This window comes from Manacus candei, unplaced genomic scaffold (assembly GCF_025592945.1).
Source record: "Manacus candei isolate 608988 ecotype Guabito, Panama unplaced genomic scaffold, ASM2559294v1 h1tg000069l, whole genome shotgun sequence".
NCBI lineage: Eukaryota > Metazoa > Chordata > Aves > Passeriformes > Pipridae > Manacus > Manacus candei.
This window is the reverse complement of record NW_026138117.1, coordinates 3,912,111-3,928,589: the sequence shown is the minus strand read 5'-3', so window position 1 is coordinate 3,928,589 and position 16,479 is coordinate 3,912,111. Positions and strand designations below refer to the sequence as shown.

Sequence of the window (16,479 nt, the reverse complement as noted above, 5' to 3'; positions counted from 1 at the left end):
GGGCAGGAACCTGCCAGTAAATTCCCCTCAGCTCTTACAGGTTAAATACTAGAATCATTTTATGTATCCAGTTTCCATTACTGCTGATACCTAGATTTATCCTGCTCTGTATATGCAGTGCTTGTACAAAGTGGTCTCTCCGCAAGCAATGAAATTCTTTAGTCTAAGGAAGTATACCAGATAGAGTCTTAATGACTCCAGGTATACACTAAATGTATCTAATGTCCCCTTCTGGGGAGTTCTGGAGGGGAATCCTTCAGCTAGGAAAACCACCAGTCTACACAGGCAGTCTCTCTGACCCTGTGAATGCTGCTGTGTTCAGACCAAGGGAAACAGCTCAAGAGGAGCAATTGTGAGGGAGATTCTTGAGCCTCGTGGTTAGAACAGCTACCTAAGCTGAGAGAGCCCCAATTCACATCTCTGTGGTCAGCCAAGCCGAGCAGACTTGCAGTCTTGAAGGTCCTAGAGGAATGACATTTGTCAGTGGGGGCAGGAGAGTAGGAGGAAAGCTTTCTGATTTTTTCCATCACAAGAAATTCCAGCCTAAACTTCACAGAGCCCTGACATCACTTTTCTGAATTCCCAGGATTTCTGTGGAAAGGTTCCATTTCAGCTAATGTGTTTTCCTAATCAGCCCCTATCCCAGGATGTTTAATAGACTATGATTCAAGTCTGTTCTGCAGCAGTGCTTCATCACAACACCAAAAAAAGGCTGACTGGATTTATTGCATCATGAGATGCAATTATCTCATTTTCTTTACATTTCTGTATTTTTACACTCTTTACTGTTTTCATTTTGTAGTCTTATATAAATTATATGCATTGTGAGTTACTCTTTCCTTTCCAGAATTCATCAAAATCTGCACAGAACCCGTCTCCTTGGGGTGCCAGTGGAAAGTAAGTTGCACAGAAACTCACATCAGATTGGCAGTCAGAAACCGTATTTTCTTACCTGCAGTATAGTCTGATACTCTGGTGATTTTAATCCCAACACCTTTTAAATAAGTGTATTAACATCTGTTTCTAGGAGCACAGGAACTCCATCACCTATGTCCCCCAGCCCATCTCCAGTCAGCTCTGTAGGATCCCAGGGGAGCACAGGGGCCCCCTCCCCATCTCCTATCATCAGCATTCCTCAGCGCATTCATCAGATGGCCGCCAACCACGTCAGCATCACCAACAGCATCCTCCACAGCTATGACTACTGGGAGATGGCTGACAACTTGGCCAAGGAAAACAGAGGTGAGCAAGGCAAGGCAGTGGGCTATTTTAGAAGACTGTTACATGATTTGGATCAGGAAAATAACTATTTTGATAGGAAACCTGTCTGCAAAGTAGGGATGCAGGGGTGTTTTTCTCCTTTGGTCTGTTCATAGTCTGTTCCAAAACAGCCCAAAAAGGCAATTTCGATTGCTATCTCACTTAGAAGAATCTAATTTTTTCCTTTATTTGGGTGGCCAGGACTCGTGACAGACCAGTTGCAGACATAGCTGTGGGGGGCATTCACTGCCATCTGTGTCACTCTGGAGAGAAAGAGCTTCTTGCCCCCAAAGTCGCAGACGTGGATGAGATGTGTTTAGCCAGACCACGTCAAAAAGCAGGAGAAGAATTTCTTTCTGCAGAAGGAATGAACAGCCCCTAGCCCTCCCTCCATCCAAAGTGTACACAAATGGCAGTGAGGTGCTTCACTCCCTCTTCAGTGCAAACTTCTCTTCTTCTGAAATGGTTTCCATGAGCACGTGCCTCAGCATCTGACTTGATGGTAAATTATTCCCTGGTTTTCAGGATAATTTATGTATTTAAGGCAGGGACAAGGGCAGAATTCAAGTCAAAACAGGACACCTAAGTGTAGGTGTGTACATGTGAGTTGGGGGGCTCATCTCCCATTGCAATTGATGGAGCTTTGTTCAATACAAACAGCAGAGTTCAGAGTGTTGTTCAGTTCACCCTGAAAGGGAGACAGAGATACAATCCATGTGGCTAACCACAGCCACCCAATGCCATTTGAGGTGTCCATACCTGCACTGCCACTCTGTCTCCTGTACATCCTATGTTAGATCTCCAGTCCAGGCTGTGCATATCAACTGCCTGAGAGTATTGCATTGTCCCTATCCATGGCATGGGGGTTTGAACTGGGTGATCTTAAAGGTCCTTTCCAACCCAAACCATTCTGTTATTCTAATGCCTAGTGTCTAGTTAGCCAAATTACTCCTTAGGCTGAGTTTACCATGTTGTACAGGCCTCTGTTTCTCTGTCATGGTAGCTTAAATATCTAGCATATCACATATGTATCATTAGACACTTGTGTGTAGACTTTTTGATTTAGTTGTCCCTAATCTCAGAATAAATCTTGCCCAGCATCTGTTTGCTTTATCAAGACTCAATGGAAATTATTGAAAAGCAAAGCTGAAGAACTGTTTTGTTCTTTAAAAAGAAAATTGTTGTGCATCAGCCTGTAACATCATGAACCACAGCGCTTTAAAATTAATCTCACCAGTGCTAAACTTTCATTCCCATGAAATGTTCAGCTTGACTCAATTTGCAAGAGAATAAAATCTATTAAAGGGTGACAAGTAGCAAATAAAGGTTCACTCTTCTGATGCTGAATCTTTTTTTTTCCTGCAGATTTTTTTAATGATTTGGATGCATTGATGGGACCTATCACCTTGCACAGCAGTATGGAGCATTTAGTTCAGTACACTCAGCAAGGACTTCACTGGGTGCGGAATAGTGCTCACTTGTCATAATGACTGCTTGCCATTCACATGGACAGTATACCTTTCATGGATAACTCAGTTATTCTGGACACTGTGCTACAGAAATAGTCAGCCACAGCATTGATCCAAACAAAGGTGAATATTTCTTCAATACTGAGCAAAATTTTTCTGACTGTAGACATGTATGTGTGCAGCAGTACAAAATACAGTGATGTCTCTTCAGAATGAATTGTTTGTTCTACATCACTCTCAAAACATTTTCATACACTAGAAATACTATAAAGAACTGATCTTGATGCACAAAACATACCCTTTCTATTCTTGTACTAAAAAACTCAAAAACCAAAATCTCATGGGTTGATTGAGCCAAGTGCAATAAGCACAGATCCCTATTCAGGAAAGCTCAGAACAGATTCTTAACTTTAAGCTGGTACTGAAATCCTGATGACTTCAGCAGAGCTTAAGCACATACACAAGGGCTCTCCTGAACTGGAATGAATGAGGGCAAATTATAGACATGGAGAACTTTTACTGTGAGCATGGGCACGTCACAGAAGTTTCAGTATTAATGTGCCATCTCCCTGTTACTTCTCCACTGGAGCACAGAGAGGACTTGTGTAGCCCCATTAAGTCAGACAAAGATGGCATTCCTTCATGTGCAATAAGTTTCAACAAATTGCATGCGTTTCTTTATCTCCTGTCTTTTTAAGTAACTTTATCTCTTGTTCAGTTCCTCACCAACAGTACAACCCACGGTACCAAGCAAAAGGCCTGAAAACAGATATGCTGATAGCAAGAACTTAAAAGAGACAGTGGAAAATTGCATTTTGTTACTGACAGTAAATAGATAATGAAAAAATATGGCAAACAGCAATCCACTTAGGAAAGAAAATGTGTTAATTTCAGCTGCACACACACAGAGACAGATATTTATAACAGTTGTTGGCTTTCCATGGGAAGGCTCCATCCTGCAGATTTTGACTTTCATATCTTTTTCATCTAGCAGAAGCTTGCAGCATTTTCTTCCAAGCTGTATGGGAGCATTACATGCAATTTCCTTTATCTGGGAAGCTGAGTTTGCTGCTCATCAGGCTAAGAACTGTTTCCTATCATAATCCTCTCACTCTCCATGCATAATCCTCAACTAGGCTTTAACGCTTCTTGATTTATGGGATGTTTTCAGTTCTTGTTGACAGGCTGTGTTTTTCATGCCAGAAGAATTAATCCCACAATAATTGGAGTTTAATTTGGGTCAGCTGAGGTCAAGGCCAGTTCATATCAACTGTGTTTGCATTCAGTGCATTTTTGTTCATTTTAAGTGATTTTCGCATATTTAGGGATGTTTTTCTGTATTGGAAATATAATTTTTTTGCAATCAGATTTGCAGCCTTTACTCAAATCATCAGCTCCAGTGACTTCCAATGGACTGTTCTTGTCTGAGTCACTAGTTAGACCCTTTCATTATTGTTTTCTGATCTCATTTACATACATATTAAGGAAATTTGAGTACAAAAGACACTTTCAATAGAAGATACAGGTAGAAGTAGCTACTGATATAAATGGTTGATTAAATGGTCCTTACTGCCTTTTTTTTCTTCCCTCATTTTTGAAGAGCTGCATTCTGAAGAAAGGTACCAAACAATGCAGCATGATTTCTCAGTAAAATGTCTTTGGTAGCACAGGTTGTATGTAAAGATGGGCTGGTGAGCACCCTGAGCCCCACATAGCTGTGATTTTGGCAAGGCTCCTTAGCATAACTCCAGCTATTGCTCAGGCTCAGAGCCTTCACTGTGTTCTTTGGAGCACCTCAGCAGGGTAGCTACTACCAAGGAGCTGCTCAGCCCCAAGACATCCTGGGACGATATTTATGTGCCCATCAGTGCTCAGATACTTCCCCCACAAGAGAAGTCCTGAGCTCAGCTGTGGTCACCTCTTAGCATGGACTTGAGTGTTAGAGGGTGGCTGGCTCTAAGAGTGAACACATACATGCCTTTAAATGACAAAATACACAACCTCTGAATCCTCCTGTCACTCTTAACCTTGGCTGTTACCCATCCCAGAAGGAACACAGTTTGTTTCGTCACAAGTATCGTGGAGAACTTGATCGGTGCCTTTCTGTTTATCACTTGCCTATTCTCCAGCTGTGGAAGTCTGTCAGGATATACTAGACTAGTAGCAACAGATTCTGTCAGCTGCTTCAATACCATATGAAGGTACTGTGGAATTTCTCCTCAGATCAGGAAAGTGAAATTCCAGTTAGATTAGCTTTTGTTTTCTTTGACGGTGCCTATGATGTTTATCTTCAGATAAGTTTGGGGTTTTGGGAGCCCTTTCTGCTATTTAATGTTGAGAAATTTTAGAAGTGACATATATTACTTGCCTTAAATGGAGTTTAGTTTTCTTGCACATGTGGCATTTGAGTTTCAAATATGGAACTTTGAAGCATGTTTATTTTACTAAGATCGGGATATTTTTATTAATCATGATGAACTCTTTATATGTATATAATATGTCAAGAAACTTCAAAGAAATGCAAGAACTAATGCTGTTCTGTTGTAACATTTCCAAGTATTAAGGATTCTTGCAGATGATTGTTCTTTCCTGTATGTTGTTCTCATATTGAATTATTTTGGCTGAATACTCATTGTTTCCATGGAAAAACACACTGGTTTTTAGTGTTTGTGCAGGCATCATCTGTGTTGTCTGATGAGAATGCTGAGCCTTAATTTCTAGTGGTTCAACAGGATTAATGGATTAGAGGGTTTGGCTTTCTCTCCATAGGGTTTCTTGCAGCTATACTATTTTGGTGAGGTTATTTAGAATACTCTTCTGTTCAGGCTATTTGCCTGAGGGTTGTGGCTGATTAGATGACTGAATGTGGCACAGTGACAACAAACACTTCATTTGATCTTCTTAGGGCCTGGTCTGAAAAAGTGCATGTGACTTTCAGGTCTGGTCCAGTTAAGCATATGCTCCACCTTAAGAACCTGAATAATATTAGGCTCTTCACACTGAGACACTCAGTGTGTTCTGGATAGGACCAGAGGAGACTGTCTTTCTTTGAGGCTCCATGAAAAACAAAGACTCATTTTAGTCTGTTGTGAAAGTCCGGGAATATGCAGGCTTCTTTGTGCCATAGCAATGTCCAGGTTCATTTTGAGAAAGTAAGAAGTCATTCCGTACAAATCCAGAAGAATCACAGAATCACAGAATATGCCGACTTGGAAGGGACCCATAAGGATCATCGAGTCCAACTCTTGGCCCGGCACAGGACATCCCAAGAATCACAGCATGTGTCTGAGAGTATTGTCCAAACGCTTCTTGAACTCTGTCAGGCTTGGTGCTGTAACCACTTCCCCGGGGAGCCTGTTCCAGTGCCCAACCACCCTCTGGGTGAAAAACCTTTCCCTGATAAGTAACCTAAACCTCCCCTGACTCAGCTTCATGCCGTTTCCTGGAGTCCTGTCACTGGTCACAAGAATGAAGAGATCGATACCTGCGCCTCAAAGTCCTTTCATGAGGATGTTGAAGACCACAATGAGGTCTCCCCTCAGTCTCTGCTTTTCCAGATCATGCCTGGAAGGAGAAATTTGCTTACAGAGGCTTCTGAAGCAGTAAGGGTTGGTAAAGAAATGGGATGGATTCAAAGGAATTAGGTATTGCAGGTGGATATGACAAATGCAGAACAGCCTATAGGATCTTCACAGAGAGCAAGATCATACAGACTCCTTGGCCTTAATCCTTTACAGTATTCCATCGTGGCATGAGTGACAGGTAAGAACAAAGCATATGCCGAGGTTCAATTGTGGCCAAAAGTCAGACATGTCCTCCCAGTCACACGACAGGATACCCAAAACTCTTGTTTGCCTATTTCTTTTGTCCAAATACCATGGGACTCCAAAGGAAGAGATTATAGTGAACAGAGGACCATAGGTAAAGGAGATTAAGAAGATCAAGCCCTAAGTGTAGATACACATATGTATATACTGTAAATCTAAATAGTCATAAAAGTCACTCGGCATGAAGGATATGACTAGTGCCTACCATTGATCATCAAGTACTCATCACTGAGCAGCCATATCACCTCAGAAGTGCAGTAGCTGTTGTCAAAATAATTTGTGTAGCTAATTAATTTATACAAAATGCACCTTTGGGACTGTGCCATAGTATCTCTTTTGTAATACAATTGTTCAACCATTTTTCATGGCTACTGATTCAAATCTACATCACTGAAATGTCAGGATATCTTTTCTTCCCTAGATGAGAACATATACTTAGACCTGGCTAATCTGTACTTAGTTTATCTACCCAAGAGACTTTAGCAGTCACCAGCCTTAATGCATGTTCAGTATATACTATTCATTGACTTAGTAGTAGTTTTTAATCCAAATGAAATTGGAATTTGCAAAATGACTTGGATTAATGGCATCTGCCTAAGAGATCCTGCAGATGTGACATTAAATGATTCATGATTTTAGGCAGGAAAGGTTGAATTTTATGTAAATAACAGTGGATGAATTCCTTGATCTTTTTACTAGACGATTTTTTAAAATTAAAAGATTGTCAAAGCAATATGTTTTTTTAACTCTCCTAAATTTTCTGGTGGGTCATGGGTTCATAGTAAAAGCTATATTAAGAACATCTCCTTCTGCAATATGCCTTGCCTTTACATAATCCTCTTAATGCTTAACATGTCAGAAAGAAATGTTTCTTTTTCAGAGCGATAGCAACATTTCCCTCCCCCATTCAGGGAGAATCCTCAAACTGAAGAATAAAATCTCCTGGCACAGTAGAAATACAAACAATGCTTGAAGAATATGGAGTTGTTAATGTAACAACCGAAGTTTGGCTGGTGCAGATCTAACATGCCTCTCATTTTGGTATATTTTTGTTAGCATACACATATTTGAACTCATTGTGTTTGAAACTAAGGAATTAGTCCGATTTTCATGTCTTAAAAAGGCCTGGTTGGTCTGACAAGTATCATGATTATAATTTTTACGTTAGCTTATGTACTGTGCACCAAGGGCTGGGAAGGCATGTAACCACAGAAAATTTGTCAGAATGCTTTCAGAATAGCATTTGGATGATCTGTCTCAAAAAATACAGAACAACGTCTCTCAGCCAATATTGTTAGCATGAAAATTTGACTACTTTGATGTGTCTCATATAGCTGCTGTTTGCCCTCAGTAAGGCCAAGACTCCATTTCCAGCATCACTGGTCGCCGTGCTGTAAATTGCTCCTAAGGTTAATTAACAAACTGGGAAAGTCACTTTAGGCCCTGTTTGTGCTAACCTGACTAAAGCTACATAGAGGAAAACCACTAAGATTTAGAGAATCCAGGGCTCTCTTGTTCTTTCAAAAGACTACAGTTTTCCTCAGTGAGACAGGTGGCATCCAGTTGGGGCTACTTCTTCAGTTGGGGCTATTTCTCTCCCTCCATTTGCTGTCTGGCTCTGTTGCTCTTGGTAGCCCACAAGTATGCCTGCACTTTCAAGGGTGTTTGATAATTTGGCAGTCCAAGCTACCTTTTAAATGAGGTGCTGGAGCACAGAGCAAGTAACTCACAGGTTGCATAAAGGGCCTTGCTTTTGCCCCCCAAACCAGCAGCAAATACAGGAAGGCTCACTTGCTTTTTCAGTCTGTGAGCTTGAATCTCACACATCGTAGCTTGAAGCCCAGCCTCATCGCTGCTGCCCTTGAAGGATTCCAAAGGGTCCAAGGGAAATAACAGAATTAGGGGAAAAAAGGGGGATTTCCTCTGTCCCAAGGCACTTGTTCCTTTTTTGGGAGTGAATATAGTGAACAACATGGATGATAAGGCACTCAGGTCTCATGTTTCTCATTTGTACTAACACAGGGATACTTAACACTTATCTGCCTCATAGGGCTTTATGAAAATTAATTAATGTTTGCAAATCACTTTGTATCCTCAGAAGGAAAGTGCTGTAGAAGAGCTATGGAAAAAACTGCTAAGTACACTGGATGAATTTTGCCCCTGAGTCCAGAGCTACAAGACCCTCAAAATCCTTAAATACCATGTAAGCTCTTGATGTAAGCACCAGAGAGAATAAAACTTTTGCTTAGTGCTGAGGGGAGTCACAGCCTAGGTGAAATTGCCATTCCCATAGTATCTATAACTATGATCCTGGTAGAGAGCAAGAATTACAAGCATACATAAGGGGACAAACAGCATGGGTTTGCCAAGTGCTGCATGGCCATTGAAGAATTTCACATCTTTTTATGGCTTTCAGCCACTTTGTATTTCTGCGGAAGAAATTTGTACAAAGTGTGTTTCTCATAACAGCTTCAGAAGTGTTCAAATATTTGTTATTCCAAATCCAGCTTCAAATAACTTCAAATCAATGGAAATTTTCTCTTAGAACGGTGCACTACAGAGAGAACTAGTTGCTTAACAAAACATTAAAAAAAAGTCTCTCATAAGAAAATATGTGTCTGATGCACATTGCAAGTAACTGAACTGGGAAGTCAGAGATGCACTGGGAGCATAATATGGTAGTTACCCTCCCAAATCACACCATTGTTAGCCAGCATTCCCAAGTCAAGCTCTCAGCTCTTTTCTGACACATTACACGTAGAAGTCATCAATAAAGCACTTCACCAAGGATTGAACACCAGTCAAATCAACAAAATGTTTCTATTGTGGTTCATGTTATTCAGTCAATACTAACAAGTCCTTCCTTAGCACTACATACCTTTGCTCCTCCACTTGGCATTCTTAGATATGGAATTCTCACCCTATCAACAGACATCAAAGGAAACACTTCCTGCAGGAACTAGCTAGACATAGGTGATATTTACCAAAGGACAAGCCCTTCTTATTCTTTTTCTCACTTCCATTTTGGAATATATTTCTATTGAAAAAGGGTATTTTCATTTGCAGTTTAGATTTATCATAGAATCATAGATGGGTTTGGGTTGAAAGGTACCTGGTTCCAACCACCCTGCCATGGACAGGGACACCGTCCACTGGACCAGGTTGTTCAAAGCTCCATCCAACCTGGCCTTCAACACTTCCCATATATGTGGCATCCACAAATTCTCTGGGGAACCTGTTCCAGTGCCTCACCATCCTCATTGTAAAAATTTCTTCCTTAGATCTAATCTAACTCTAACCTCTTTCAGTTGAACACTGTTGCCCCTTGTCCTGTCACTACAGGCTCTGGTAAAAAATCTTTCTGCACCTTTCTTATAAACTCCCTTTTTGTATGAAAAGATCACAGTAAGATCTCCCCAGAATCTGCTCTTCTCCAGGCTGAACAACCCCAGCTCTCTCAGCCTGTCTTTGTAGGAGAAGTGCTCCAGCCCTCTGACCATCTTCATGGCCTCCTCTGGACCTGCTCCAACAGGTCCATGTCTTTCCTGTACTGAGGATGCAGATCTGGACTCAGTACTCCAGGTAGGGGTCTCATGACAGCAGAGTAGAGGGGGAGAGTCACTTCCCTCAACCTGCTGGTCATGCTTTTTTGGCTTTGTGGGCTGCAAGTGCACATTGCTGTCTCCTGTCCAGCCTCTCATCCACTAGCATCCACCAGTACTTCTCAGCAGGGCTGCTCTCAATCAGGACATCCTCAATCTGTATTGATATTGGGACTTGGACTAACACAGATGTGGGACCTTCTACTTGGCCTTGTTGGACTTCATAAGGGTCACATGGGTCCTTTCCTCAAGTCTAGGTCCCTCTGGATGTCAAGGTCCCTTTGGGGACCGTCCTGCAGTTCTAGACATTTTCTTCCTCAACTCCATCTCCCAACCTGGGCTTGTGACATGCAGGACAAGGTAGAGTTGAAATTAGTCACAGGGAAAAGGTGAAAGTCAGTGCAGAGCTACTCCAAGCAGCTCAGGACTTTTCTGCTTTCTTCTCATTCCCACCCTACCTGTGGGAGTGGCACCCACCTCATCCCATTATTCCTAGCAAGAGAATTCAGTTCCCTCTTGAGGAAGAGACAGTGGGTGCTGATGACTTCATGCACAATTTCTGACAGCTCTTCTCCTCTGCATGGAAAGGCAGCAGATGGGAGAGAGCATTAATCTGGGGAATGTGTTGGTGACTCAAATACCTTGTGTGAAACAGAAGTGCAGCTGGAGCGGTTCCAGCAGCATCTCCAGGCCCAACACCTTGGCCTGACACTGTGTCACTGATCTGCTTCAGTAAGCATTGCCACTTTATGGCCCTGCAGTAGAATGAGCAGGAGCTGGTGGTCTCACACCTGTGCAATGACCTTCTTTATGCTCTTAAGGACACAACGGCCTTGTTAAATAGGAAGAGGGTGAAATGGGAGAGGAAAAAAGGTCCTGATATAAACACAGAAGTTGGGATTCGCCTCGTCTTGTACGGAAGGTCTGAAATAAGCACAATGAATCACACCCTAGAAATGCTTGTTTCTGTCCACTGGCTACAAAGGGAATTTAGGTGATGAGTTCAGATATAGAGGTGCCATAAATCCTACCCCAGGTTTACAGTCATACCTGTTGCTGACAAGAGTGCATGATGAAATTGGTAAATATCGTAGGATGCGCTGAGGCAGGATGGGGCTGAGATCATGTTGGGAGAGAGCAGATATGCAGGAAAATAAGTATGGAGTAAATACAGTTCCTTCTGAGCTATTTCAAGCACACATTTTAGACTTGGACCATCTCTTGACTACTCTGTAACTCACTGGGCCTAAATCCAAAGTAGTTCCTTGAGAACTGATTGAGCATCTTTCTTCTACTAAGATTACTGAAATATCAAGGAAATATATTTTACATTTTACTAAACACTTGCAGACACTTTTCCCAGATGCTGCCTGGAAGTAGAGCTGGCTTCCTTTAAAGAAGGAGAAACAGTTTCTCTGTAGGTGATGAAAGAGATGAGATTGGCTGGGAGCCCACATGAGGCCAATATTACTCTTTTTTATGGAAATTCAGCGTCATTTTTCAATTCACTATGTGAAAATGACAATTTTATCCATGATGAACAGCCTATAGGCTACACAGGAACACCTAAAGCTTGTGGTCTGCCTGCAGACCAGCAGTCCTCCACCAGCTCCTAGTGTTGGCTTCCCTTGGTGTCAGTGGAGGCAGAAAGAGCAGTGGTACGTTGAGAGCTTCAGAGCAGCCAGGTCAGGGTGTGCTTGCAGTACCATTGGTAGGCTGTCTCTTTCCATGGATGGCAACAGAAGGGGCAGGAACCAAAGCAGAGGAGCCAAAGCAGAGAAGCCAGGTAGTGTGAGAACTGCCCAAGGCTAATCCCTGGTCCTCCTGTGCAGGGACAGTGCCCCATGCTGACCATGGCAAATGGAGACAATAACAGGTATAACAAATCATGGCTGCACACACACTTACTGCCTTTAGCAACTCCCTGCCTTCGTAGGCATGTTATTTACGGAAACCTGGACTGCAGTGGTGCCTGCTGACCAGTGCCATGTTGCAGTAGTCCTACAGAGTCCTACAGAGACTCTCTTCCATGGAGCTGCCACAATGCAGAAGCCAAAACCAAACAATGCTGAGGGTGGGTGAGGGAAACAAATAGGTGGAGAAGACAGTACAGGGTCAGCAAAATAACAGGATGCTTAAATTTGTCATTACTTCTCCGGCCAGTTGCAACAGTCACAGAGCCCCCTGCCAATTTCCCATGCTGCACGTAGCACCAGTGGCTGAAGAGGCAGCGTGGCAATCCCAGTGTGGGATCCAGCCACTGACCATCCTCCTGACAGGCGCACTGGCAGTGCAGACAGTGCCTGGGGAGATGTTGGTGCATTGCAACTCTTCCCTATCTCCCCTTTTCACACAGTGAACTCCTGTGTGACTGTCCCTGGCCAGATGAGGTACACAGAGACCAGTTTATGACTAGAATTACTTTTGTAACGAACCACAGAGATTCATTTCCATATTTCATTTACAGCAACAAACGCCAGCAGGTTTTTTGTAAAAGTATTTGAGTTGGGATGGCTTTGTTTGCAGGTCATAAAATATCACTCATGTTTCTCTCTGAGGATGTGCTACCTGAGACCTCCCCCACTCTGCTACAGCAGTTTTTCTCTTTCTGCTGACCATAATCCCACAATAGGTCCCCATAGAGCAGGCAATATTGTTTACACAGGTTAATAAACAGAGTATTCTGTACAGTAATTTATGCTGTAAAGTATGTACATATATCACGGTAGCAGTCACAAATGCTTTAAACTGCCTTATTTATTAGATCGGTTAGCATTTCCCCCCTTGCTCCAGAATACTTTAAATTATTTTTATCTTTTGCATTAGGTATTTTTTTAGTTGCTGCAGTTTGACCCAATTATTGTCAAAAAAAAAGTCTTTACGGTAAATAAATACCTAAAATTTAAGTAGAAATAGCATATTCACTGTCCATCCAACTAATAAAGCTCTGATTATGATTACAAATAAATGTGGTATACTCTTATGTGTGTAACATAGTATATGCCAGAAATCATATTCCACTTGTGATCAATACAAACAAGAGCTTTAGTAACTTTCACCTATTTCATTCTTCCATTGTGAGACAAAAACATAATAAACTACTTAATGTAAAATGTTCCCCGTGAGAGCCCTGGTCTTATTCCTCCCTCAGGCAAAACTCACATTGACTTCAGTGGGAGCTTTACCTAAGTAAAAGTACAACATAGGGACATTACAAAAATAAATATATCACATATAAACAGTACTTGTGCTTTGTAGTCATTCCTTTCCTCTTTAGTAAGAAACATAAGGTAGATGCTACAACTGTAATGCTCCTCTCACTCATTCCCTTTTGCTGTACAAGTAAAAAATTGAGATTCAGAACCAATTGTATTTGTTCCATTCACTCAAGCAAAATACAAATCTTTCAGGGATCAGTTCCAAGTCAAACTAGAAGATACAAAAAAAAATTTCATTTGTTTGTTTTCATGTTAAATTATGTTACACAATTAAACAGATTAATGCATACAAAGGCAATGAAATTATTAATGACTTGTTTTACCGTTTGGAGATTTTGCTATGTCCACAGTTCATATAAAACTCATGTAGCACAGTTTCTGGGATGGTGAAAAATCCTACTGTAATGTAACAGAATGAGCCTTAAGGATTTGTAAGAATAAGCACTTTTATATTAAAAAGCAAATATTAATTCATCAGTAATATTACTTTTTTAATGTGACAATAAACCATGAATTCAACATCCTCCTGTCTCAATTATGCCTCATCTGTCTCTTTCTTAAACCTTTTTCTGAGGGAAATAATTGCCTGGTTTTCTGTTGCAGCTTTTGGTTCCTATTGCAGTCGCCTTTGCTCCTGCTTAAATCACCTACCTTTATCCACACTTCCTTCATGGGTGAGCTCATTTGCAACCTTTCTACAAGGAAGGAGGAAAGGCTCAGTCACCAAAGCAGATCTCATTAGCAGGGTACCAGATTTAACTGGGGTGTCTGGCAGAACCAAAGATGTGGAAAGAGGCCACTCTCTGGGGAAAGGAGAGCAGAGTCACTATTACATTCAAATGAGGTACAGGATGAGCACATCACCAATCCAAACTTTTCTTTATGCAGATGTAGGAGACAAGCCCCTGTACCTAAAGGCCACTGACATTTCTAAGTAGTGCCAAGACAGCCACAATCTCAGCAGTTGCAGAGCAGCAGTTCACAATGTATAGGCCACCATTATGATAAATCCATGAGAAATGCAAGTACCAACTCACTCTCCAGCCTGCCTTCCCCTATCCTCACACACACATGCACATTGTTCACCAACTATTTCCCAATTCCTATAGCTTCCTCCCACATAGGATTGCCATCTCTTAGAAGTACTTATTCCATACTTACACCAAAACTTGAATGCTGCTGTTTTAACATGACCATTTTAGCATCTTGTGGATCTTTTCTACTTGATCAATACCTGGGGAGTCGGTGCTGAACATTTTCCCTCTTCTTACTGGGGAAGGCCTGTTTTCCCAAGCAGCATCTGACAGCTGGGGCAGGTACTGCCTGAACATCTCAGGTGCAGGCCAGAAGAAATTACCTTCCCAAACAATGTTCCGCACTTTCATGACTCACCACCATGCACAAACCTGTGCCTTTAATGGACTGTGACCATCACATGTTCAAGCACACAAATGGAGAGATTTTGCTACTGAGGGTGGGGAATGTATTTCAGGAACAAGTTCAGCCTTATGACATGCTGTGATTCATGATGGGCTGACACATGGCATCGCTGCCCCAAATCACTGCCAGGCTACTTCCGTTAGGACAGGAGAACAGGCAAAGAACAGTCTCCCCAGGCACTGCCATCATGCAAGGATGGAGAGGCTGAGGAGCAGGCATGCAGTGGCTGAGGAGCTGACATACCTCACACCAGGAATGCAATTGCCCATAGTTGTGTTTTACAAGACCACTGAGGTTCAGAGTGAGTCCACTGCTATCTCCCACACCAGTGCTGGTTCAGTCCTACACACCATACACAGCTCCATTAACTTCTGCTAGTTAATGGAGCTCCTTGCTTTAGCACTGCCTCTCTCCCTGAACACCTCAGGAGTTTGATGGCAATCCTGCAAAATATTCATGCAGAATTTTACTTCCTGACTTGTTCCTCTTAAACTTCCTCTTCTCAGTGTAATTCAAGGTCAGGAAGAAAATCAGGCACCACTGAGCTAAAGACCTGGAGGGCCCATTATGATGATCTAGTCTTACTTTCCAGGAAAACACAAGCCATAACATTTCATCAAGGGATTCCTTTATGAAAGGCTAATAACTTGATGAAGAGAAGCCTAACCTTTTATTAAGGCACCCAATCTTGATTTAAAGACACAGAGCAATGAAGAATTTACCACAGCTCTTTGACTGCTATTTGCTAAAAATTCTGCCCCAGGGCTTCACTTTGAATGGTATCAAGCCAACTGCAAAGTCAAACAGAAAAAAAAACTCAAAATCTGAAGATGGAATATGTGTACTGAAAGAAAGGGGAAAAAATAGAGGGAAACTTTGCATTTTAGGGGAGTTTCTGCTCCTAATTTGAGGAAAGTATGCATAGGCCGTAGTATTTGCTATTCTGAAACAGAATAGGCTGTGATCTTGTTCACTAGACATGCAAGCCCTCAAGACAAAACACAAAAGGAAACATTGGAACAAGTCCTGCTGAAATGCAGACCCTGTTGTTGTCCTTCACTTCATTTGTGTCAAGCTCACATTCATAATAATGTGATTCTTACATTTTCTTTGATTTAAGAATAGGAACCACCAGCATGTCTGGATGTTCCTTAAGGTTAAAGCCAGGCTACCCAACTGCCTGGATAGAGATTATTAGCTTGAAATCTGTCCTATGAAGAATTACTGATCAGTAGAGATGTACTGTTACAGTGTCTCCCAAGACCATTTATGCAACTTCTGACAGTGTGAATTTGTACTGATTTGATATTCTGTAGTCATTTTTCAAAAACCAGTATTACAAATCAGCTATAAGAAGCTAAGGTTACATATGTTGAGAACTGTGACTTGAGAGTACAGTATATATGCCTATACCCAGTTTAAAATAATGGGGAACAGAGTCCTATAGATACGGATCTTTCTTTTTCCTTTTTTTTCCTGCTCCCCAGAAAAAAATTTCTTAGTCCCACAGTGCTATGGACAGTTTATGATTTACAAATCCCTCCAGGTAAAGCAGAGAGAATGGACACTAAGCACAATGAGTATATCTGTTTTGTAAAGCCACTGGGGAAAAGGTACCCATCTTTGACAGATTTCCTTGAGAGATATCCCCAGCCCTTTCACT

The 16,479-nt window shown here is 41.7% G+C and overlaps 1 protein-coding gene across 3 annotated transcripts in view; it reads left to right on the top strand.

Annotated features, from left to right (window-relative positions):
- Positions 1-13,895, top strand: part of AFF3 (ALF transcription elongation factor 3) — a 333,159-nt gene extending 319,264 nt beyond the window's left edge. For 2 of the 3 annotated variants that reach the window (XM_051806789.1, XM_051806788.1), the window contains exons 19-21: positions 848-897; positions 1,028-1,242; positions 2,626-13,895. In XM_051806789.1, the coding sequence (XP_051662749.1) occupies positions 848-897; positions 1,028-1,242; positions 2,626-2,747 (387 nt within the window). In that variant the 3' untranslated portion in view covers positions 2,748-13,895. The remainder of the gene's footprint in view (positions 1-847; positions 898-1,027; positions 1,243-2,625) is intronic. The other variant, XR_007907616.1, reaches the window with a different exon arrangement.
- Positions 13,896-16,479: the final 2,584 nt, after the last annotated feature.